Source organism: Pseudoliparis swirei, chromosome 20 (assembly GCF_029220125.1).
Source record: "Pseudoliparis swirei isolate HS2019 ecotype Mariana Trench chromosome 20, NWPU_hadal_v1, whole genome shotgun sequence".
In the NCBI taxonomy this organism is placed as follows: Eukaryota; Metazoa; Chordata; class Actinopteri; order Perciformes; family Liparidae; genus Pseudoliparis; species Pseudoliparis swirei.
The window spans coordinates 5,378,729-5,403,375 of record NC_079407.1 but is presented as its reverse complement, the minus strand read 5'-3'; the positions used below and the strand labels follow the sequence as shown (position 1 = coordinate 5,403,375).

Genomic DNA, 24,647 nt, shown 5'->3' with positions numbered 1-24,647 from the left:
GTGGGTAGAACACACAGCGTGGTCGCTGGTGACACACTGTACATGACACAAGGACGCTGTCGGAGCTATTTAATTTGACTTTTGTATTTAGGTTTTATTGTAAAGTAATATTGATTATTTATTGTTTATTACCTTCGCATTGAAAATGCGGAAGGTTATGTTTTGATCGCCGTGTATTTATTTATTTATTTGTATGCGTGTTACTCGCATAACTAAAAAAGTATTAAACCGAATCGCATGAAATTCAGTGGGATGATTGGTTATTATCCGGGGACCATTTGATTAGATTTTAGGATCGATCGGGTCAAGGTCATGAAAAGGTCAACATCTTGTTTTCAATTTGTATCCAATTGGCATGCAACTAATGCCAAAATGTTCATAATTCAATGCCCAATCTTGTGGTATGCGAAGGTATGCGCTCTACCGAGTGCCCGTTCTAGTTTAGGTTATGTTTTGATATGTTAGTTGTTTCTTCGGATAGTTGTAATTTAGTTTAATATATTTAGTTTTCGGTTCACTGTTTGGGTAACACTGGGCACCTGTGGTTATATTTAGAGGTGGGTAGGCACAGGACCAGCATGCACCAGGGTGGCCAATGTTTTTTACCACAGCACAGGGAAGTGTCAATATTTTGTTTGTTCTTTATTTTTTGGTTTAAGAAATAAATTATCAAAATAATAACAGGCGGAAATGGACAGTACTTTCTTTTGCATGCGTCAACACCAAAACCCACGGCGCATCAGTGGCGGTTTGATTTATGTTTTTGTTTGATTTCGGACGACAAATGGCCACTACAGACGTCTTCTTCATGTCGTCATCATAAACTAGTAACCCTGTGGGATTGCAAGGCCCTCTGACCGGGTTGTGTCATGGTCGGTGGTTAAGCACAGAAAGCTACCGTCGCTGCATTTGTAGGTTTGACATTTTGTTTGTACATGGCGACGCACAACTCGACAGAATGACGTTGATTCTTTCGCGTGCGAATGTTTTTCTCGTTTCATCACTTCCGAAGAACGTTTCATCCTGGCTCCATATTTGGCACATTTGACTTGCACATCGGATGTAAATCAACATATGTATTGTTTGACCATTTGCTTTGTTTGAATAATCCGACAGCATGTGCACATGCGTTTTCTTCCGCGTATCCGAGTATGCAAGCGTGTTTTGTTCATGCACGTGTAACCTGAGAAGCTGCTGAGCATCAATAATATCCATCCTATATGGCACTCATTATTGCAGACGAGATCCTGTTGGACAAATTGGAGCATTCCTGGAGGGATAAGAAAGAGTGCATCGATCACTCGGTCATGTTGGCATTATCATTACCTTTGTGCTCTTGCATGGAAAAGTAGGGTAAATGAATATCGGAGAAATCCCAGCAACCATTACAAAATCAATGCCCCATTTTCCCGGCTTTGAATCTGATTGGGAGAGACCCAGAGGACCACATTAAAAGCGCCAGAAAGTCTACACAAAACTGTTAAGTGGTTTTTAGAAGTCAATCTATTGCGTATCTCTGTCCATTACTGTATGATAACTACAGTAAGGTAAACTCCTGACTGCGAGACTGGTCTCGGAATGTGAGGACGCATGGGTTAAATAGCTGGTTGCTCAGCAGGAAAATACAACAGTACTGCTTTGAATAGATTACTTTTATTTTAATCCAATAAACCTCCTTAATAAATGAATAATTGGCTGCTTTGATCATAATCCTCTGTGGTGGACTGGCTGTGAGCCATACAACGTTGAGAGAAATACAGAGTTCAGACAGAAAGCCACTGAGGGATACAGAAAGCTAGAGCTGCGTCGGCTGTTATTGCAACGAGGCTATCTTGTCAGAGCAGACGGCGCCTGTAAAAAAAAAACTTATATGCTCCTTTTTACCTTCGCATTGAAAAATCCGGAAGGTTATGTTTTGATCGGCGTGTATTTATTTATTTATTTGTATGCGTGTTATTCGCAGAACTCAAAAAGTATTGAACCGAATCGCATGAAATTTGGTGGGATGATTGGTTATTATTATCCGGGGACCAGTTGATTAGATTTTGGGATCGATCGGGTCAAAGGTCAAGGTCAAAGGTCACGAAAAGGTCAACATCTTCTTGAATCGCATGAAATTTGGTGGGATGATTGGTTATTATCCGGGGACCATTTGATTAGATTTTGGGATCAATCGGGTCAAAGGTCAAGGTCATGGAAAGGTCAAAATCTTTTTTTTACCATAGCACGATACATTTTTGTCCAATTGGCATGCAACTAATGCCAAAATGTTCATAATTCAATGCCCAATCTTGTGATATGCGAAGGTATGCACTCTACCGAGTGCCCATTCTAGTTTAATATGCAACATGATTCTTTGCCGCCGTCACATAAGTCTTTCAATATTTCTGAACCACGGTAAAACTTGTCGAGTCTCTCTCTTCACACCTGCTATTCCCAGATGTTAAATCTCCGATGCAGTTTCCTCTGCGCAGAGGTGAGTCAGCAATGATCGGCTTCACGCTATTTTTAGTGTTTTTCGCAGTCCCTCAATATAATTTTGCAGAGCAAAACACTACTGGACTCATAAGCACCTGCGCTGTGTGCATGTTTCTTAAATGCTTAAACAGACGACTTTAAGGAATATATATGAGGAGGACGGATCATTTAATGAGCAGTTGGAATATTTTTAATGAACCTATACTTGCAATGAATTTTCCTCGATCCATTAGATCCTTTCATTGGTATCAGTGGAGTTTGTTTTCTCCGGCTTTTAAAATATTTCTGGGTTGCGAAGTAAATGTAGTCTTCGCCACCGCAGCAGCTACAGAAAGGGTCCCTGGTGGTTTGGAAAAGTCATTGCAATGTTTTTGAATTACAGCACACCTCGTAATTTGATTAGAATTAATAATTCAATGGCTTTGAATCTTCCTTCGGAGGATTTGTCCTCCGAAGGAAGATTCAAAGCCATTAAATTATTAATTATTAATTATGAGACCAGCCCACCGATGACTGTCGGCACACACTGCTCTTTAGACGCTCCCCGTGATGGTGGCGTCCTGTTCGTGCCACGGGGCGCTCGTGCCCGGATAAAATGCCAGCCGTGCAGAATGGTAATGCGTTGTCACGGGGGAAGGCCAAAGTCACGTCGGGCTGGACGAGCTCCGCTGCCGAGATGGCTGACAAACAGGAAGCAGGAGATCAGCCCTGGCGAGGGGGTCCACATCTTCAAGGAGTGAGAAATCAGTTATTCTTTGAAGCCGATTTGTTAGCTTCTCGGGTCGCATTACAACATCATTTGGAGAGGGGGGGGAGGGGGGAGGAGAGGTAATGACAGGGCTGGTGGAATGTCCTCTTTCACGAGCAAGGTTGTATCCCCAAGGTGTTTCCAGGTAGTCATTTAGGACCATGGGAACCAGGGTCGCCGCTCTCTCATCAACGAGCAGAGTCGTCTGTCGCAGACGTACGGCGTGCACTCTCAGACCGAGACCACGGGGACCTCTTTGAGGACTGCAATTGATTTGCCGTTTCCTTTTTGTTATGAGATATATCTGAATGTTGGCAAATGTGTTGTTGTTTTTTTGCAGTTAGTTTGATAAAAAAGATAAAACCATTTGGAGAGTCAAACAGCATTTGCTTAAGTAAACAATAGCAGGAACTGCTTTTCTAGGTTTTACTTATTAGGGTCATTTCCTGCCTGTATTATCCGGTGCCCCATGTTATTAGATGAAAGTGGACCTTCTTGCATTATGATTTTTTTCTTGCACGTCTGAAATTCATTCAGATGCCATGTCCATAGATGAGAGGCCGGGGATCGAATCGGCTTCCCCTCGGGTTTGTTTCCCTTTTTTCAACAACTGCTCTCTGTTGTGCAAAAGAACAAAACATGGCCAGAAATTAATTTAAAGATTTTTTGTATACAGTCATGAAAGCTCTTAAAACAAGCGTGTAGCCACAACATGACCTTCAAACGCAGCACTGAAATAATTTTATTGTTTCACGAGTGGAGACGTCCCTATTTAACCTTTTTTGAAGAGCTTGTAGAATTTGTGAAAAAAAAGAAAACTCTCTGGCAATGAGGCCAGATATATACAGGTCAGGCGGACTGTCTTACCTGTGTGTCGCATCAGCCGGCCGTGGTGATAATCTGATCCTCGGCACACACGACAACGATTCTTTAAAGCTGATACTTCACCAAGTCGTTCTCTTAACTGCAGTGCACACAATTTACACTCGCATTGTGTTTTTTCAAAGACGTTTAGATGGCAGCTAACAAATATGCATCGGCCTGTTTTTCTCTGGTCATTATTTTATTTGAATATTTGCACATCATGTCACTTGGAGCTCAAACTGACAACTTTAAATGTGCTTCTTTTAATTTGTTGTCCGATTATCAGTCCAAACCCCAAAGATAGTTATTTTACAGAGATATGGAACGGAGCTGGAATCGGTAAATGTTTGCCATTTTTGCTTTGATTAATGAACTCCAACAACAATCTAAATGCATCAAAACATCAAATAACGACTAATGTATTGATGCAATGTTTACTGTATCCCACGTGTGCATATATTAGTCCAAAGTCGTTGCCTTCCTCTCATGCTAGACACGCAAAATCTGTAATGTCTACAATTACAGTTCAATCAGGGGATTCAACAATAATCTTTATTACATCGGTATAACAAAAATGGAATCGTGCATAGTCTTTGGCGATCGGACTCTATCCTGAACCAGGATAAACAAGGGGCAGTGACGCCGAGTTCTGATCCGACAGAATCCCCCGTGGAGTCCAGACACTGGTGGTGCTGGTGAAGAAAGGAGTTGCTGCCTGGAGGTGACTGGGGCGGAGGAGGGTCGCCTTCCAGGTTCCAGCTGAAACGACAACCGACAGCAGAGTAGAGAACTCCTTTGAAGTTTGACGGCAACGATCTGATTGGCTTAGAGACATCGTGCCGCATCTAATTGGTCGCTTAAAAGTGGACGCCCCATCCAGATGGGCTGATAGCGTAATCACTGGGAGGAATAGACTGACGCTTATGCACGACCCGTCGTGTAAAGACAGTCTTCGTTCCTGAACTACCGCTTGAGCTCCATTTGACGTCTTCCAGCAATTTGACTTTCTTTCCCCAGAAAGAAGGAGAATAGACTTTCAGGGGAAATGGGCATGTTGTCCAGATAAGACAAACTTTAAGTCCTGAGCTGTGTTTTAAAGTCGCCGTTTGAACAAATCCTCCTGAGCATGACCTCGGGGTGAGCTTCTGCCGGTCTCTATCTAAAGAGGTCGCCAATTTAATATGAGCTGAAGACAGTAATTGGTCTGCTTGCTTGCGAAGTTATTAAAACTAATTCCTTTATGAGGTGTATAAGGGAATACTCTCTCCAAAGGTCAGCAGCAGCCAGCTTAGCACCACGTGCTCCATGGAGGTCATTTTGTAGAAAGTTAACTTCTAATGAGCTCTGCTGCGCTGGTCAAGGCAAGTTATACAAATTCATCCCAGCATAATAACTTTATGTCCGCAACAGCAGAATTTATAAATTACATTAAGTCATGCTTCTTTTAATGGATTGTGTGTGTGTGTTGCAGTGGGAGCTGCTGTGGTCCCTCATCCTCCTCTTTACCTTCTCCCTGCTGCTGGTCTGGTTCTACTTCTGGTGGGAGGCGCACAACGACTACAATGAGTTCAACTGGTGAGTGCACATCCAAACGGAGTGCTCCCGTCAAACGCCTGACTCCGTATTGTTTCGGCCGTGAATGAATTCTATCCACGCTCGTGGATTTCCTAAATCGCCTGTTTAATCCGTCCTCTGCCTTTTTAAAATCTGAGCGGAGACCACTCACCCCTCCACAGATTAACCCCGTTACAGAACAGAGACGGCCCCGCCCCACATTTCCCAGACTGTAAATGACGTTGCCCCGTGGTGCTTTCATGTGGCCACAAGTTTGTGACCGATAACATCATAAACTACCTAAACGTTAGACTTATTCCAGACCTGTCGGCAGGATTCATCCGTTTTCAGATTGCATGTTCTCATGCAAAATGACTTCCTGTCCTCAAGGTGAGAGCATGAGTATACATAATTAATCAAACATCCATCAGAAGATTGAGATTGTAGTCGACACGGTTTCAGCGTTGCAATCTAATGGGCACATTTGAAGCATGTTGTTTTATATCATACTTAATCTGAGTTTGAAGTGTCCCTGTAAATGCTGTAGCACAAAATGTCCCGTAAAGTCACATGCACTGGTCTTTCCTACCTTGCCCATCCCCCTCTCCTCCTGCTCTGTCACCTCTTCAGTGTCACCGTTTCCTCTAATCGTCTGGTACCTTCTATTGCCTCTTCTCACAATCCTCCACTCTCCCTTCCTCTCTCTTATGTATCCCTTTTGTTTGTTTTTCTCATTTATCTTGTAATAACCCTTTTCTTAATAGCTCTTACTCTGTCTATATATACATTACCGTTCAAAAGTTTGGGGTCACTTAGAAATGTCTTTATTTTTCAAAGAAAAGCACTGTTTTTTCAATAAAGATAACATTAATCAAAAATACACTCTATACATTGTTAATGTGGTAAATTACTATTCTAGGTGGAAATGTCTGGTTTCTAATGAAATATCTCCATAGGTGTATAGAGGCCCATTTCCATCAACTATCACTCCAGTGTTCTAATGGTACATTGTGTTTGATAATCGCCTTAGAAGACTAATATCTGATTAGAAAACCCTTGTGCAATTATGTTAGCACAGCTGAAAACAGTTATGCTGGTGATATAAGCTATACAACTGGCCTTCCTTTGAGCTTGAACTTTGAAGAACAAAATGAATACTGCAAATATTAATCATTATTTCTAACCTTGTCAATGTATTGACTATATTTTCAATTCAATTTTCAATTCATTAGATAAATAAAAGTGAGTTTTCATGGAAGACACGAAATTGTCTGGATGACCCCAAACTTTTGAACGGTCGTGTATATATTTCACCCCAGTTGACTTTTATCATCAATCTCACTGTAGCTCTGGATGTCAGTTGTGGTGGGAAGACGTTTGCCTTTCCTTTCTAATGTGTTCACATTTCCTGTTATTTCCTTCCTGCCTTTAGTGAGGTTTCCTCCGATAGAGATGACATCCCTGCTGCCCTTATGTGTTCGAGTGATTTAACTTCAGTGTCTCAGTCCATCTGCAGGATACATTTCTTCACAAAGGGCTTCAGCGCTGAGTGACCCTGCTGTGGCTCTGTGCCACTAAATCTCTGATAAGGCGTTGCAAGTAATTAATGCCATAGGGCCAGGCTGTGAATGCATTGATGCAGCCAGTGTCACTCTGTTGAGCATCACACGTACAATGTTCAGGGTGTTATTGTCAATATGACATTGGGTATCATTTGAAGTGCAAAAAAGGCGCACACGCATTTCCCCGAGCCTTCACACATGCTGGTCATGATGAAATGCAGGTGAGCCCTCTCAGTATGCGAGGGGGGTTACTGATCCGGGACTCACTCTCTTCTTCCCTGCAGGTTCCTCTACAATTGCTCCGGGGAGTGGAGCGATGGCACTGTTCCCATCCTGGCCGCCACCGCTGTCGGCTTCACCTACATTGCATTTTTAATGGTCGGTCCTACATCAAGTGTTCACTGTAGAGGTTTTATTATGTGCGTTAACAACTTATCGGGCGCGGTAACCTGACCGCGGTGACGTGTGTGTTTCTATTTTCAGGTTCTTGCACTTTGTCATGTTGCACTCGGGCAACAGTTGAATTTGCACTGGCTCCATAAGGTAATGTGCCAAATGTGAGGTTGAGCAACTTGGTGGGTGTGAGGTGGAAGCGGGTGGGTGAGGTTCACATAACTATCTTTCGATAAGCTGTGCGGTGTGTCGTGTGATGGGGCTGTTTTTACATGCGTGTGTTCATTCGTTGCCGATCAGCTGAACTCGTCCTGAACTTACAGTTTTGGATCGTGTTGTCCCCGGCGGGGTGTGAAAGCCCAGTCGATGGCCCGGTCTAAATTGCTATCGGCAGAACAAATCCACGGACCGAACACTCTTTGGGGTGTGAAAGGGCTCGGGGGTTAATTTGCGGGCGGGGGTGTTCATGCATGCGTCCGAAGTGACGGCCTCTCTGATTCTCCATAACTCTCCCTCTCCGTCTGCGCAGATTGGAGTGACGGCTGCGCTGCTCACCACCACGGTCGGGGTAATATCTGTCAATCAAACATGGGGACAGGAGTGGGACGTCGTCCCCATCTCACTGCAGGTCAGCAGACTGAAAGTAGTGACGCCCCGAGGCCACGCGTGACAGCTTGACCTCACTGATGAGGCTGAAGTCGGAGCACTAAACTGAGCGTGTTGTCTATAGACCTACGCAACAAACTAGACTTTGACCATTGCTTTATGGGCACTGGATAGATAGATAGATAGATAGATGGATACTTTATTAATCCCGAGGGAAATTTAGGTCATCCAGTAGCTTATACACTTAACTTAACTCACAAACATACATACACAAATCACAGTAGAATCATAGTATTAAAAAACAATACACATAGGGAGAACATGTTCACAGTGTGCAAAGTGATATAAATAGTACAATCTGTGCAATGGGCTAGTAAAAAGAGTAAAAAGATTAAAAGATGGACCGTGGGATAGAAAAATAAAGAGCTGAGAAGAGGAGGGGAGACCGAGGTAGACTCATGCAGAGAAGCCCCTCCTCCTCCCCCTCTGCGTGGCGTTGTACAGTCGTATTGCCCTGGGGACAAAGGACTTCCTCAGCCTGTCCGATGAGCATGACAGTGACAGGAGTCTGCCACTGAAGATGCTTCTCTGTCCGTTCAGAATACTGTCCGTCCAAGATAAAACTGTCGGGCTGTAACAACTTCTATCCTGGATGAGGAAGTCCAGCAGCGACTGTTTGTAAACATGCAGAGTCTCTGTGTGGATAATTTACAACTCCTGTTTGTCCGGGATTATATTTCCATATATCGCTGTATAAGAAGAAGAAAAAAGGGTAATGGTTTAAATTGCATGCATTGTGGTGACAAGTCAATCGATCTCCATTTACCCTACGAACAATTAACAGCTCAACGATATCCAAGGAGTTTTGAGAAGCTTATAATTAGTGTGTCCCTGTGAGATCGTTGCACCACCACGAATGTGTGATTTTCGATGTGGACACGCAAGTCCACTGAAACCGAAGCCATTACCATTGAATGCTTCTACAAATTATAGCTATTATCTCTGAATAGTGTGAGCCGTGTCTTAACCCCAGATAATGTCTGTAATTCAATGCCTGTCTCTCTTTATCTTTGTTTCTCTTCTGCTCACCGTCATCTCTCTTAAACCCCGATTCCCTTTTTTTGAATGATTTTTTCTCCCCCTGTATCTCCATTTCTCTACATCCACTCTCTGCCTCACGCCTCTGTCCAGGCCACAGGTCCCTTCCTGCACATCGGGGCTCTCGCTGCGGTCACAGCTCTGTCCTGGATCGTGGCTGTACAGGTCGCCCGAGCAGAGAAAACAAGTACGCTTACCTCTGAAACACTACACACTAACATAAAAGTAATTCTTACCTGCCGTACCCATCCGCCACACACACACACACACACACACACACACGCGCAAAGGAAGAGTGGTGAATGATTAACACTGTGCAGACAGAGGCCAGGACCTCCACCTAGGGTGTCGGAGATAACGAACATTCCTTCGGGCTCATGTGATGTTTTCAAGCCAGGACACCTTGGATTGTTTTCTTATCGGGAGTCCGAGGGATAAAGTAGCTCCGAGTGTGTATTCTGACTCTCGCTGCTAAGAACTGAAAGTCTGTTATTTCTGCGCTAGTTTTATTGTCTGCTGAAGACATTTTAGCCAGATAGCATGACATTTCTTCTGAACTAAGACTGAATTAATCTAAAGATACTTTAAGCTTTAAGAGGATTTTACTTCGTCTTTTTTTTTTTTCATGACCTCAAATTGGACAAAGCAGTTTTTACTTTGTACTGTGGGAGATATTTCAAGCAATTAAAATTCCTGAGCTGCATTTAAGGTTCTGCTTTTGGAGAGGCGTGACGAGGTGGAAAGGTCGAGGCAGTGGAGAAGCATCTCTGCTGTAATGCAGAGTGAGAGTCTGAATACCAAAGAGGGTGTGTGTGTGTGTGCATGTGAGAGTGTCTGTGTGTGGAGATGAAAGTCCCTGTGTGTAACAAGAGTTATATTCTCAACTTCACCCCAGAGCTGACCTTGAAACGAATGCATTGTGCTGTGTGCTGTGTGTGTGTGTGTGTGTGTGTGTGTGTGTGTGTGTGTGTGTGTGTGTGTGTGTGTGTGTGTGTGTGTGTGTGTGTGTGTGTGTGTGTGTGTGTGTGTGTGTGTGTGTGTGTGTGTGTGTGTGTGTGTGTGTGTGTGTGTGTGTGTGTGTGTGTGTGTGCCGACACTCAGCCTTCAGTCGCTCTCTTGAACAGAGGTGGATGCAGTGGAAAGTGGATCTTCTTGGCCCCTGATAACAATATTGTTGGATACTGTGCAAAGCTGTGAACCGAACTGAACAACACCGACATTCACAGCCACCACTGGCATCTCTCAGAAACCCGAGACGCCTCCATCGCATAACACTTTTCTCTGGGTTCAAATCAAAACACAAACTCTCAGACCTGTGGTTTTAATTATTTTCATTTCTGTTCTTGTTTTGGATGATTGTTGAAAGAGAAAACTGGAAACAAGCTTGGCGAATATACTGCATTAGTCACTGGCCTCGCAGGTGAAGCTGCTAACGATGTTATCGGAGCAAAACTATTTCTCTATGGAAATTATTTTAATCAATTTTCTTTGTTGTTATTTTTACATGTTCTTTTTACTGCAGGTCAAACGAACAATATAACAGTTAATCACCCGTCTTCTCCCAGTGTTCCAGGTGGCGGTCGTGCTGCTGTATCTCAGTGTGTTACTGGGACTCTACATGGTGCCCCTGTACATCACCTCCCCCTGCATCATGGACCCCAACGCCCTCAAACAACGGCCTGACGTCATCGGCCACCAGGGAGCTCCCATGGTGAGTCAGCTGACCTGCATCGTCCAATCTGAATGCTGGAATATGAAACAATGTATATTACATATGCTTTGCCAGGCACCTTCAGCGACCTGATACCAGCCTCACAGGTGGTTAAAAACCTCTAACATCAAGCTATGTTGATGACACTGAGCCGCTGCGGATATGAACCCTTTAATCCAGAGTGTCTTGAGTCTGATTTGGTGAAGGCAGAGGGGAAAACTGTGCTGCCCTTCTAGATATGTGTAGCTTTTTGTTTCTCATTACTTTCTCTACCCCGTCCATTCTGGTCTATGAATGACCTCGTGGTTGGCAAAACTGTGTGTGTGTGTGTGTGTGTGTGTGTGTGTGTGTGTGTGTGTGTGTGTGTGTGTGTGTGTGTGTGTGTGTGTGTGTGTGTGTGTGTGTGTGTGTGTGTGTGTGTGTGTGTGTGTGTGTGTGTGTGTGTGTGTGTGTGTGTGTGTGAGACTTGGCATCTCTTTATTGAACATATAGATTGCTTATGATCATATTTACTGCCCTCTTTTTGCTGTTTTCTGTTACAGCTTCTCTCTCCCAGATCTGATTTAAGACCCCACTACATTATTTAAAAGCTTGTTAGAGCGTGTTGGATAAGTATGCATTCGAAGTCTGCGTTAAACTCTGACGTATGCGCACACAAGCACATTGTTGCTCTTTATGTTTGATAGTTAATGCTTCTAAACGTTACCCGAAGAAGGATTTATGCACTTGGCACAATGTCTGACTCGGTATTATGCAACACATGGAAGGAAAATGAAGGTAGATCTCTGGTTATTCATGACTGATACTCACACTGGTGTTTGTGTAAAGCGATCGATCCGCACAGTGGGGTCTAAAATTAGGAGTGGCTGTGAGAAACTCTGCCACGTGACTGGACTTTGTTTCCCAGAAGGACTCCTCTCTAGTGATGACCGCATCATTCCTATCCTGCATTTCCCAGTCATGAGCTTTACTCACAGGGGATGTTAGGAAGGTGCTTTTCTAGAAAGTGATGCTTAACCTATTGACGTGGTATTGGTCATAACCTGGACTTGAAGATTTGCAAAGCAATTCACAACGCTGCTCTCATGAAATGTGTGTTCAGGAAAGCGTCTATTTTCACAACCATCTGTGAGACGCCTCATCCATGTTCGTCTTTTGACTTTGCAGCATAACCTGCTTGATAGACGGAGATAAATTATTATTGATTCGTATCTTGGCATAAAAAACAGTTCCCTTAACAGTGGCAAGGTTTCCAGAAAGTCACCCAATAGCTCTTTGTTAAAGGACTCCATGTAATAATCGTGTTTGTCCTTACTGTGTGTGTGTGTGTGTGTGTGTGTGTGTGTGTGTGTGTGTCCAGCTTGCTCCAGAGAACACACTGTGGTCCTTCCAGAGAGCTCTGCAGATGGACGTCACTGGGTTGGAAGCTGACGTTGCCATCAGGTACACACACACACACGCACACAAACACATGATTCAACAAATGTTTATCGTAAAGTAGCGTTTACATATGGAGTCTCTTTCAAAAAAAATGATTGTTGACGAAGAGAAATGGGCAAATAAATATTGTCCTTTGCACAAAAACAAGCGATTAGCGATACTGACGTACGACCGTAGCAAGGATCCGCTACAGAGGAGCAGTGGATGGAGGCGCGGCATCGCCTGCATAATTGGATGTGACAGGCTGCGCTCAAAGAGACACACTTAGAGGAAGAAGAAGAAGAGGAGAGGAAGTGGGGGGGGGGGAAACTGTGTGTCCATGGTTTAAGATGGTAAGTGGGTGTATGTGGAGGGGGGGGGAGGGAGGGAGGGAGAGGGAGGGAGAGAGGGGGAGGAGTGTTTCTTTGTTGCTTTTGTGGGTCGGCCTTAATTTAATAGCGTAGCGTGTTTACGGTTACAGTCCCAGGAGAGGTGAAAGGGTGTGTGTTCGCTGCAGCCCGCTGACAGGTGAGCTCCTTACTGTGCCAAGTAATTAGACTTGACGACAGCCAGAGCTGCAGTGAGACTCCACTCCTGCAGCAGATCACAGATCTCACAGGGTTTTATAACAGAATCACTGTTTCCATGACTTTTGGGGACATGACATCGACTTAGAATTGTTTCCTCGGGACTCACCCTACCCCCTTTTCATAACCGCTACCATCCTAATCCTAATCCTATCCCTTAACCTCAATTTAAACCAAGTCTTTCCCCTAAAAGTTTAATGATTTACGTTATAGGGCCCCCAAGAAACATGCACACACTCATACGCTTACAATAAACCAACATATTATTCATGCTGTGCTGGTTTCAGTTTTCATCTGTTTGTCATTCATCATTTCAGTATTTTATCTCATTAACTTGATTGTTTGCATTTCAGGTTTACACACACACACGCAGCATGCACACACACACGACAGAAATTACATTATTTTTAAGCAAAGTTTAATTTGAATAGCAAACATTGAAAAATATGGGGGGATTTTTGGTCTTGGTATTTGGTATTCAAATATTGAGCAGCAGCTTTTCAAGGAAACAAACCTGACAATTGGGCCGAACTCTCATCCGGCCTCCTCTTCCTTTCTCTGAGATATTTTATGTCTTAACTGAACATGAACTACAGAGAACAATACCTTTTTGAGTCTGTTTTGAATTCTTATTAAGATGTGAGCGACAGCAGCTGAGCGATCCAATGTCTTTGATGTCAGCAGGGTTATAGAAAATGATACAGATGAACACTGCTGCCCAACAATGAACACGCAGTACTCAGTCTCCCAGTACTCTGACCAATCGGCCTCCAGGATTCTCCAGAACTACCATATAATGCTGAATATTATCAACAGCCTGACTCATCACTCTGCTCCCACCTCTCGCCACCAGTGTGGATGGCGTGCCTTTCCTGATGCACGACCACACCCTGCGGCGGACCACAGACATAGAGAACGTTTTCCCGGACAGGCAAATGCAAGACGCCTCATTCTTTAACTGGACAGATCTCCAGCAACTCAACGCGGGAAAGTGGTTCCTGAAGGTAGTTCTATGTTGCTCATGAAGCTATTTTTTAGCTTTTTGTTTGACAGTGTGATGTAATACAGTGATGTGACTCGAGGGGATAATGACCTTGATCACACGAGCGTCCTCGTCCCCTGCTGTCATCAAACTACTGAGCTCCGTTAATGCTTTAGAGGACCTCTCCTGAATGCCGAGTGGATCAGGGTCATCGAGTGCTTCAACCTGCTCTAAGTACGTGTGGGCCGAACAGGAGTGAGAGCTGTTTAGAAATGCTGCCTTCTCTGGTACCGAATGATTCCCTCCCACACGGGATATCGCACACTCCAAGAAAAGGAGGAATGACCGGCTCGATTGTGTAAATGCATTTACCGTGGCATTCTGTTCCTGAAGAAGAGCATTTGTATGGATTTGGGGCACGATCCAGTGATGTAGATGCTTTTTGTGCAGTGTGCTACTTCGCCGTGCCCCACTTTAATCCTTCTACACACTACCCTCCAGTCAAGTAGTTTTCTATATCAGTCTACTGACTCGAAAACTATTTGTAATTGTATACACTTCACTGTGTGGGTTTTGTTTCTAAATACAGACGTGTATTATGAGATCAGATTGCTACCTCAGTATTGGTTGTTGTTGTTTTTCCGCACTCTACTTCTCAGTGTATCTGCATTGCGTGTGATTGCGGCTGGGGATCGCATCACGACTTCTGTGCGTAATTATGCCGATTCGCTGTCGGGAGTCTGATTACCTTCGCATTGAAAATGCGGAAGGTTATGTTTTGATTGCCGTGTATTTATTTATTTATTTATTTGTATGCGTGTTATTCGCAAAACTCAAAAAGTATTAAACCGAATCGCGTGACATTTGGTGGGATGATTGGTTATTATCCGGGGACCAGTTGATTAGATTTTGGGATTGATCGGGTTCAAGGTCAAAGGTCATGAACAGGTCAAAATCTTCTTGAATCGCATGAAATTTGGTGGGATGATTGGTTACTATCCGGGGACCATTTGATTCGATTTTGGGATCAATTGGGTCAAAGGTCAAGGTCATGGAAAGGTCAACATCTTTTTTTTACCATAGCACGATACATTTCTATCCAATTGGCATGCAACTAATGCCAAAATGTTCATAATTCAATGCCCAATCTTGTGATATGCGAAGGTATGCGCTCTACCGAGTGCCCATTCTAGTTTTTACTGTGTCGTGGTTGTGTAATAGTAGCGTCAATAAAATAACCACACTGAAGTGTCTTTGAGTCAGTACGGTGAAGCGAAGCACATCAATGTTGACTTCAATAAGAAGCATCTGACCTCCTGTGCGCTTGGACAGGGAGCAGTGAAGCGAGAACGGATGAGGAGGAAACAAGGGAAAATATTCCACTATTTGCATTTTTCTACATTGATGCTTTTATTCATGAGAGCTCCAGTATCAGAAAACTGTATATATCTTCCACAGGTTTCCCAAAACCACAATTGAATATATAGCAGCATTCGTGTCGTTGCCATGTTGTAATTGTATTTACTGTGACATTAAACACACCTCCATCCTCTCTCCCTGTGCTGCAGGAGGACCCTTTCTGGACGGTGCACGGCCTGTCACCGCGGGAGAGGAGTCTGATTGCCAACCAGAGTGTGTGCAGCCTGGAGCAGCTTCTGAAGCTGGCTTCCTATCATAACAGCACGGTGGTTTTCTGGCTGAGGAGACCTCCTCCAACGCACCCCTGCTACCACAGCTGGATCAACGACACGCTGCAGGCTGTGCAGCAATCTGGGGTTCCTCAGAGCCTGGTCAGTACCTGAATATAGACACACCCGGTCCATATTGTGTTTAGTCCTCCCCGCAGCATGATGTCTGGCTGTGTATTCTGAACATATTTTATTCAAATGTGATTTAAATCAAAATCCTGTTATCTTTTAATCATGAACAAATACGTATAAAGACCGCAATAGTCCACACGGGGCGGCGGATGGGTCCACGAAACACTGATCTTTCCGCCAGAGGACCGCAGTTTGTTCCCCAAGTGGAACCAGAAGTTACCGTTGATTTATTTATCACACAACTTGCATCCTTCAGTAACGGCACTTCCACAGTTACTTTCACCCAATTAAAGATCTTTTAATAAGCCGAACTCAGTAGTTTTGCTGCCCAGACCTAATGAAGTCGTTTCACGGCCAGACAAAAGTTTATTTTTAACATTTATATTTAATGTGACGAGCAGAAATTGACACGTTGCTGGCTTTCGTAGAAAAAATACATGAAAAAAAAAGAAGTAATGTTTAAATAAGATATCAGAGAAGCATTGTAATAGGATACGTTACCTATTAATGTGGATTTGTAACCCTTCACTACATAAATGTTGATGACAAAATGTTTTATTGAGACGAGCATAACTGTGGTCTTGTGTGCTGTGTGTGTGTGTGTGTGTGTGTGTGTGTATGTGTGTAGGTGATGTGGACTCCAGATGAACACAGAGCTCAGGTGAGACAGCTGGCTCCCGCTCTGATCCAGACCTCAGTGAAGAAACGGAGTCCTCAAAGTCTCCAACAGTACGGCATCAGCAGGCTGCTGCTCCGATACAACCAGGCCAGCACAGAGGAGATCGGGTAGGAACACACACACACACACACACACACACACAGACACCTCTGAAGTTGTTATCTGTTAACAGACACATGTATACTTAAAGACATGCCTGAATGTGTGTGATTGCTCTCAGAAACTTCTCCCAGAGCAACATCAACCTCACTCTTTACACCATCAACGAGCCCTGGCTGTACTCGGTGCTCTGGTGCAGCGGGGTGTCTTCAGTCTCCTCCGAGGCCTCACATATCCTCAAAAAGGTGTCTTACCCCATCTGGCTCATGGTAAGGACCGCTTAGCTTCTGTGTATGGAACTTTCTCGGGTACCGCTCTGCAATCACGCACTGTTGTTCAGAAAATGTCTCGCAACGGATCAGAAAAAACAGCGGTACAGAGTTACAACGCGGTCTATGAAATTATGAATAATGAGTCGTTGGCATGGACCACAATCCATGTAAACAGAAGGAGGAAGAAATGAGAAGTATCGGCAGTGCCATGGCGGCGGGAACATTATGCAGGAGGCATCGCGAAGGAGGTGAGGCCAATGAGGCCAGGCCTGGGGCAGGAGGCAGGGCCCAGGAGCCAGGACCGGCTCCAGACACAACCAGGTCCAATGGACCCTGTGAGGCACAAAGACTCCGGGGAAGACTGTAGACACAGCTACAGGGAGAAATTCAGGGTTAAGTGTCTTGCTCAAGGGCACATCGACTAGGGCGGGGATTGAACCACCAACCCCCTGATTGATTGCTAACCACTGACACACAGAAGGGGTATATAGATATATATACATACACATACATATATACACATACATATATATATACATACACATACATGTATTCACATATATATATATATATATACACATACATGTATACATATATATATATATATATATACACACACACATATAAGTATATATATACATATCTGGCACCCTGGACATTTTAAGGGCAAATATTGTTGTCAGAATTGTTATTGTATTGTGTTAGTACCTTCCCCCCCATCATCCTTATTCTCTTGTTATTATTATTTTAAACACTTTGTGTTAACTTAAAACTCACCTGCTTTCACCTGAAGCAGCTGCAGGGCGATACTTGTGTTCGCCACTCGGTGCGTGAATCACAGAAAGGGTGGGTGGGAAGGCGATTCTCCGATGCATATGAGAATCGCCAAGGTTATAAGATAAAAGAGGAACAAAAAGGAAATTCATTTCTTACATAAAGAAATTTAAAAAGTGTTCAAGTGCGTTGTCTTTTTGAATGCATTTTCATAAGAATGCACATCTAAAAGGCCTTTTTGATTCCTTTTTAATCGTGGATGTATTCAAAAATGCATTTGCAGAAGTATTGATACAAGACGGTGTGGATGCTGCCGCTCACACAAGGTGGTGTATAGCACCTCCCAGTCGTGGCTTGTGCTATGAAACTGTGTGTGTGTGTGTGTGTGTTCCCAGAGACCACATGAATACTGCCTGATGTGGGTGTCTGTGGACCTCATCTCCTTTGCTGCAGTCATAGGAATATTCATTTTCCAGAAGTAAGTACAGCCGCTTGAGGGTTTTAACTGTCGAGTCATTATCGTGAGTCTTTACGCAGACGCTCGATGTTCCTGCATCTTTCTTTCTGCTGGTGTTTGGAGAGAAAAGAGAAGACTGGTCTTTTTGCTTCGGGTGTGTGCCTCTCCCACATGCGGCGCACACACACCAGTAATTACAACTCTTTGCCGTTTACCTCTCCGTCTGGAACACATCGTTAGAACAACAGCTCGTACACACTCACACTGTTCGCTTGTGTTTCTAAACGATGTCGCTCGTGCAGACCTCGCCGGAGAGAACGCGACATAACGTCCGCCTCAAGGGAACCCGTTTTATTTTGTATTGTCTCTCTCCTTGCACCAGGTGAGATGTCCTCTGTATGAGCGTGTCTTCTCTTGCTAACGTGTCACACTCCTCCAGTGTTTCCTCTTTCTGCAGGAGGGAGTGCTTCTGTTTGTTTCTGGGACCCTCTAGAGACAGATGGCCTCCTCCTCTTCCTCCTCCTCCTGTGCTCTTTTTTGAAGGTTCTGGTGCTGGTTTGCTCCAGTAGCTTCCGCTGGCTTCTAAACTGACCTCTCTTGTCTCCCCGCCTTCTTTTGTCCTTCTGTTGTCCTTCTGCCTCGTCCTCGTCCCCTCTCCTCTGCCCGATGTGCATGCTCTTCTTCTCCTCCTCTGCTGCACTCTGGCCTCCTCTCTCAGCTATCACGTGATCAGGTAACTGGGTCACTTCTTCCGACCCAAAGTCTTCTCTCCTTTCTGTCTTCCTCCATCCACCATTCTCTTGTTCAAGCATTCTTTTGACTCCTCTCTCGTTTTTCCATTATTACCTTCGCATTGAAAATGCGGAAGGTTATGTTTTGATCGCCGTGTATTTATTTATTTATTTGTATGCGTGTTACACGCATAACTCAAAAAGTATTAAACCGAATCGCATGAAATTTGGTGGGATGATTGGTTATTATCCGGGGACCATTTGATTAGATTTTGGGATCGATCGGGTCAAAGGTCAAGGTCATGAAAAGGTCAAAATCTTCTTTTTAACATAGCACGGTCAATTTTTATCCAATTGGCATGCAACTAATGCCAAAATGTTCATAATTCAATGCCCAATCTTGTGATATGCGAAGGTATGCGCTCTACCGAGTGCCCGTTCTAGTTCCTCTATGTTTTTGTTTGTTTGCCGCCGTCTTTATTATCTAATCAAACTCCATCCGATTTTTTTCCCTCCACTGTTTCCATAATCATTTCCTCTTTCTCTTCTCTCTGTCTCACCTGAATCGTTGTACTGCGCTGCTGCCGCATTCCTCTAGAGCAGGGGTGGCCAACCAGTCAGAGACTAAGAGCCACATTTTTTACTGTGTCACCGCAAAGAGCCACATCATACACATATGTGGCACACACACACCTCTGATCAACCAGATTTGTTGTAAATGTCACACACCAACATGATAATGACAGAAATGGACTCCTACAGTACTAAGACAACAAGTCTGTCATGTTCAACAATGAACATTGTGTACACTGTCTCACACACAAACACACATTATCTCAGTTCAACCAAGTCCACAAACAAAAATAGAATAATTTACAATAGCGTTTTTCTTTTACTATGCGTGTTGCTTAGTGGGATTTATGGGATTCCTTGCCTTGAACAATCCTCTTCAAATCTGGCTTAATTCCGTTGTTGCCACTCGAAGCAATTCCTTCACATGGTGTCAATCAGAACAGGTGTCCGAAAATCGAACGGTGCACTTGCGCCATGAATGCCGCATTATGGGGGGCTGGAGTAATCAAACGCCCACCAATAAACCACTTTAGCCGAAGAGAGTGTTCGACATTCGGATGCGGTTCTCCCGCAACGCTGCTCTTACACCGTGTCCGCTGAATTGAGGGCGGCTGGAGAAAGCGTCACCGTAAACTACTTTAGCCATAGTGCGGGACATCCAGCTGCCCATAATGCGGCGTTCATGGCGTAAGTGCAGTGTTTGATTTTCGGACACTTTCATTCGCGTAACCCACCGTAGAACGGCCCGCTCGACATTCGGATGTGGTCTTTCCGCGTTTGGCCCACGAGTTTGAGACCCGTGCCCTACTGGGAAACTTTGCGTTTTTTTCATCTCACGCATGCGCGTTTGACGAAAAATAGCGAAGCGAACACGCACATACAAAAAAACACAAACTTAGATATGAACGTAAGAGCCGCATGACACCAGGCAAAGAGCCGCATGCTGCTCGCGAGCCGCGGGTTGGCCACCCCTGCTCTAGAGGGACGAGCTCGCGTCTTCCTCCCTGTGGGCTCAATGCAACTAACGCTTTCCACCCAGACAGCACAAAATATCCACAGCATTAAGACGCCAGTGACTTTTTAAATGTATTATCCATCTCATCAAGCCAAACGACTCAACGTCCAAAATGAAGTATGGATTTAAATTCATCAGGGGAAGTGCCTCTTATTGATGCTGATGAACTAAGCTTGCTTTGCATTTCTGTTCCTGATGTCCTCTGCGCATTAGTCCCAGTGTATTTTGACTAATGCTCTTCAGTTAAGTAATTGAAATAAAGACCTTCCATTAAAGCGAGGATGCAGTTCTCAACAACTCACAAATGTTGATTCAGTGAAAACCGAATGCAGCAAAATGTTCAGTAATTTAATTGTGTCGTTTTAATTCAGATATATTCAGCAGCGATGCGATGGCTGCAGGGAGGAATTAAAACGGCTCTACTCTGTGACTTTTTTGCATTTCTGCAAATATGTTACTGCAGCACACGCTGTGATATTCTGACATATGTGGCACTACTTTATAATAACAGTTGTAGCCATTAGTTGTGTTCATAGGAATGTGTCATTTGGTCACGCTAGACAGATTAGATCAAGGTTGTGAAACTTATTCGGTTTGACCACTTACCTTCTGGAAAAAGGCTGCGGAGGATCTGGACCAGAATCCATTTATTAACTAATTATTTTGCATTTATTCACTGATTAACCTGCATTATTTTAATGTTTACCTCCAGTGGGATTGATCACAACTTGGCTCCGTTAGTTGTAACATAAACTCTAAATAAAGGGTGTCTTATCAGGAAGTGTTTCTCATATGTAGGGGCTTTCAACTATGCAATATACACTTCCATATGATAAAAATCAAGTAAATTGTTTTGTATCTGCATTTATATGATCCAAATGAAAGACTCCTTTTTGGTTTTCAAGGGAATTATTTATAAAACAATTCTTGAGAGTTATAAATGTGATTAAAAACGTATTTATATGGAAGATGATGTGGTAGTATATATAAATATATTTAGTTTTTTTTTCTTTTTTTTTCTTTCTTTATTCTATATTAATTTTCTGATTTATTTTGATTTCAATTTAGGATAGGAATTTATAAGCATTTTTTGCTTCGACCTATACCTTTTCAGTCTTTCTCTTTTGCATATTATATAGAATAATATTGTCTTGTATTTGATTTGATTGACTGAATAAAATACACAAACAAACAAAAATACACAAACAAACATTCTGAGAGTAATTGTCCAAATCTTCAGGTCAAACAAACCATTTAAATTCCCTTTTCCACCGAGTCAGGCCTGTCCACCAAGTCCATCGCTCCTCTAAAAGAAATGTAGACGTTATTAAAACTTGACCCGGAGGCAGCCGTATTTGGTGATGACGTCATCGTCCCTGAGCTAACGACTGTGACCCCGCAGGTATCGGATGAGCGGCATGCGGAGCTACAACCCCGAGCAGATCATGCTGAGCGCCGCGGTCCGGAGGTCCAGCAGAGACCTCAACGTCATGAAGGAGAAACTTATCTTCTCTGGTGAGACCAGGAGGACGCGTGTGTCACTCCTCAATGTTTTGTAGCGCTGTTGTTGTTTTTGTCGTTTGGGCTCCTGAACTCCGAATTAATAAATGCAACTTTTTTAAATACAACAAAATAAAAATGTCTTTACCTTTTATTCGCCGAAGTTGAAGATGAGGAATGAGCCATTTTTCGAGTTTCAGGTGCCCAGATAGCATGTCTCTGCATCCCAGCATGCATCTGTCTTGAGTGTGAATGTTCTCGCTCCTCTCTTCCCCCCGTTGAAGGTCAAGCCCAGTAGCGGCCTGTGTGATGTGCACCACCTCCTCCTCCTCCACCTCCTCCACCAGTGACCTCTTCCTTTATTGCATCCCTCGTTGCTCTGCCACTCCTCCGCCCTTCTCCCCTTCATCCACCCCTCCATGCACCAAACCTCCCCACTGGAGACCACGCCATGCGTAGGAGGGGGGGGGGGGAGCTTATAGACGCCCCAGTCTGTCTCGAGAGCCTCTGGTGCTGGGGGTCAAAGGTGAGTCACAACAGTGCCAGCGCTCGTCCCAACACCCCCCTCCCCCCTCCCCATTCATTTCAATTCATTCAACTCTTTCGTTGTATTTGTTTTGTCATCTCTTTTGACAAGTTGAGTGACTCCTTGCAAACTGTTGTGGTTTGTGCATGTCATCACACACACACACACAGCAGAGTTCTTTTTACATGTCTGTTTTGTATTCCTTTGGCTCCCTCCAGAGGTGGGGAATGGAGTCGGCGGTGCTGATGAGCACTACCCGGACGACAGCTACGACTACTACGCCAATCAGGGCATCAGCCAGTGATCGGGCCTGTGTGAGGCGCGGGCGTCAGTGCCCCCCCGCCCCCCTCCCCCGCCCAGTGTTTACACCCCCCTGAGCTCCTCGTCCTGTCCTGCTGATGAACTGACAGACTGCTGTATCTGATGGAGAAGGAGCTCTGTGTACATTGTGTAAATAGTTTTGTGTCTTGCTTGTCAGACATGCTGTACATCACACGGGACTACACGCACTTTTTATTCACGGGAATCGCCAAATCTGTGGCCGACCGCTCTCGCATCTCGATGAGTTACCGACGCCAGCTTCCTTTTAAAGATGCGTTTCCAGATTCTTTGTTTTTTAAGCACATTTTCCAAAGCGGTGTCTTTGTTTTTAAACCACTGCTCACGACGTTCTTCTCTCAGCGGATGGATTTCTTTACAACGGGGGGGCTTTTCACGAGGCTTCATCGCAGCGTGAGACTCGAAGCTATAAGGGCTCGTCTTCTCGCCACCGTGCCGCGTTTCACAGAAGCACTCGCATTGATATTTATAAGTAACGAGGAAAACACGAACAAGCTGTTTACAGAAGTCCTGCCGTCTCCTCCAGGTGAAATATTCACATGATGTATGTAGGATGAGCATTTTGATAGAGGCTGAAAGCCCCTCCCCCCGCCCCCCCGCCCTACTTCTGACCAGTGCTTGTAACTGTAATGAACTGACGCATGTGAGCTGTGCTCCCAGTGCAACTGGTAAATGGTTTGAGGGGTAAAGATGTGTGCCGTCTTTGTGGTTAACGTGAATGTTTTGGATTTGTTTTTTAAAGATGTGAACGGTGTATTGTGTGTGTTTGTCTTTGTGTTGTAGCCGGGTATATATTCTTTTTTACCCTGTGTGCAGTGCTATGTTCAGTGTATTATTGTACATAAAAGGAGAATGCAAGTGTGTGTGTGTGTGTGTGTGAGAGAGAGAGGGATGCTACAGCCAACTAAGCATAACATTTGAACAATGTGACGATAATAATTAGCAATATCCTGGTCACGGTGGGAGTCACGACACTTCCTGCACAGCCTCTGAGATGCCGTGGAGTCTGTTGTTGTTGTTGGTGTTGTTCAGACGATGCGTCTTCATGTTGGTTGCTGTGTTAAACGGACTGCTGTAGGACAATGAAGTGGGTGCTAAATGTGAAAATGAAGCTGCAAGCTCCAGGTATCGCAACAGGCAGCACAGGGTCAAGAAATGAACTGCTTTTTGTGTTTATTTTCTTTATTTGGGTGTTATTATTATTATTGTGCCTCCAGAAGGAAAAAAATAAATTTAATAAATCTTCTAATACGTGAGTATTTTTGTCCGTTTCATATGCTCCAATGATTGGACCACCAGTCCCACAATTAACGCAAATAAGTATATTTATTGTTTTGAGCAAAGGTTATATTTCACAAGTTTCAAAAAGTGCCCCCAATTTATTTGTATGTTCCTGGATTTCAGTCAGTGGGGGGAAAAAATGCCCCCCTAAAAAATCTGTACATTTCCTACCCTGGTTGATGTGTAGATATTAGATGACAACCTGCCTCCAGCTGTATGACTACACGACATTTAACCGGTGACGCCAACACAGGAGCAACGTCTTTCAACTGAACTCATGCACCGAGCATGCCGTCCTCTTTTTTTCCTATCGCTCATCCGAGGTCCCGGCACAAAAGAGACGAGCATCCTCGCTGTGCTGCATCCTGTATCACGACTCGTGCTTTTCCTTCAGTTCAGTCTCCTTAAATATTGAATCGGGTCAAAATGACCCGAAGGCAACACAAGGGTTAAACCTCTAAGCATAGCTCGCACCCCCGCTGGGCCTCTCTGGTATGAGCTCACGCCTGTGGCACCATGCCTGGACTCTGAATGACAACGTGACCCCCGGCCCCCCTGCTGGGAGAGTTTAAGCCGTCG

At 44.2% G+C, this 24,647-nt stretch overlaps 1 protein-coding gene across 4 annotated transcripts in view; it reads left to right on the top strand.

Moving 5' to 3' along the window:
- gdpd5b (glycerophosphodiester phosphodiesterase domain containing 5b) overlaps positions 1-24,043 on the top strand; it is a 46,278-nt gene extending 22,235 nt beyond the window's left edge. For 2 of the 4 annotated variants that reach the window (XM_056441854.1, XM_056441855.1), the window contains exons 3-17: positions 5,562-5,665; positions 7,491-7,584; positions 7,690-7,749; positions 8,129-8,227; positions 9,397-9,490; positions 10,869-11,014; positions 12,375-12,457; positions 13,874-14,024; positions 15,571-15,792; positions 16,451-16,608; positions 16,722-16,869; positions 18,042-18,124; positions 18,822-18,836; positions 21,825-21,937; positions 22,667-24,043. In XM_056441854.1, the coding sequence (XP_056297829.1) occupies positions 5,562-5,665; positions 7,491-7,584; positions 7,690-7,749; positions 8,129-8,227; positions 9,397-9,490; positions 10,869-11,014; positions 12,375-12,457; positions 13,874-14,024; positions 15,571-15,792; positions 16,451-16,608; positions 16,722-16,869; positions 18,042-18,124; positions 18,822-18,836; positions 21,825-21,937; positions 22,667-22,752 (1,656 nt within the window). In that variant the 3' untranslated portion in view covers positions 22,753-24,043. Of the gene's footprint in view, positions 1-5,561; positions 5,666-7,490; positions 7,585-7,689; positions 7,750-8,128; positions 8,228-9,396; positions 9,491-10,868; positions 11,015-12,374; positions 12,458-13,873; positions 14,025-15,570; positions 15,793-16,450; positions 16,609-16,721; positions 16,870-18,041; positions 18,125-18,821; positions 18,837-21,824; positions 21,938-22,206; positions 22,449-22,666 lie in introns of all 4 variants that reach the window. The other 2 variants (XR_008834944.1, XM_056441856.1) reach the window with 2 other exon arrangements.
- Positions 24,044-24,647: the final 604 nt, after the last annotated feature.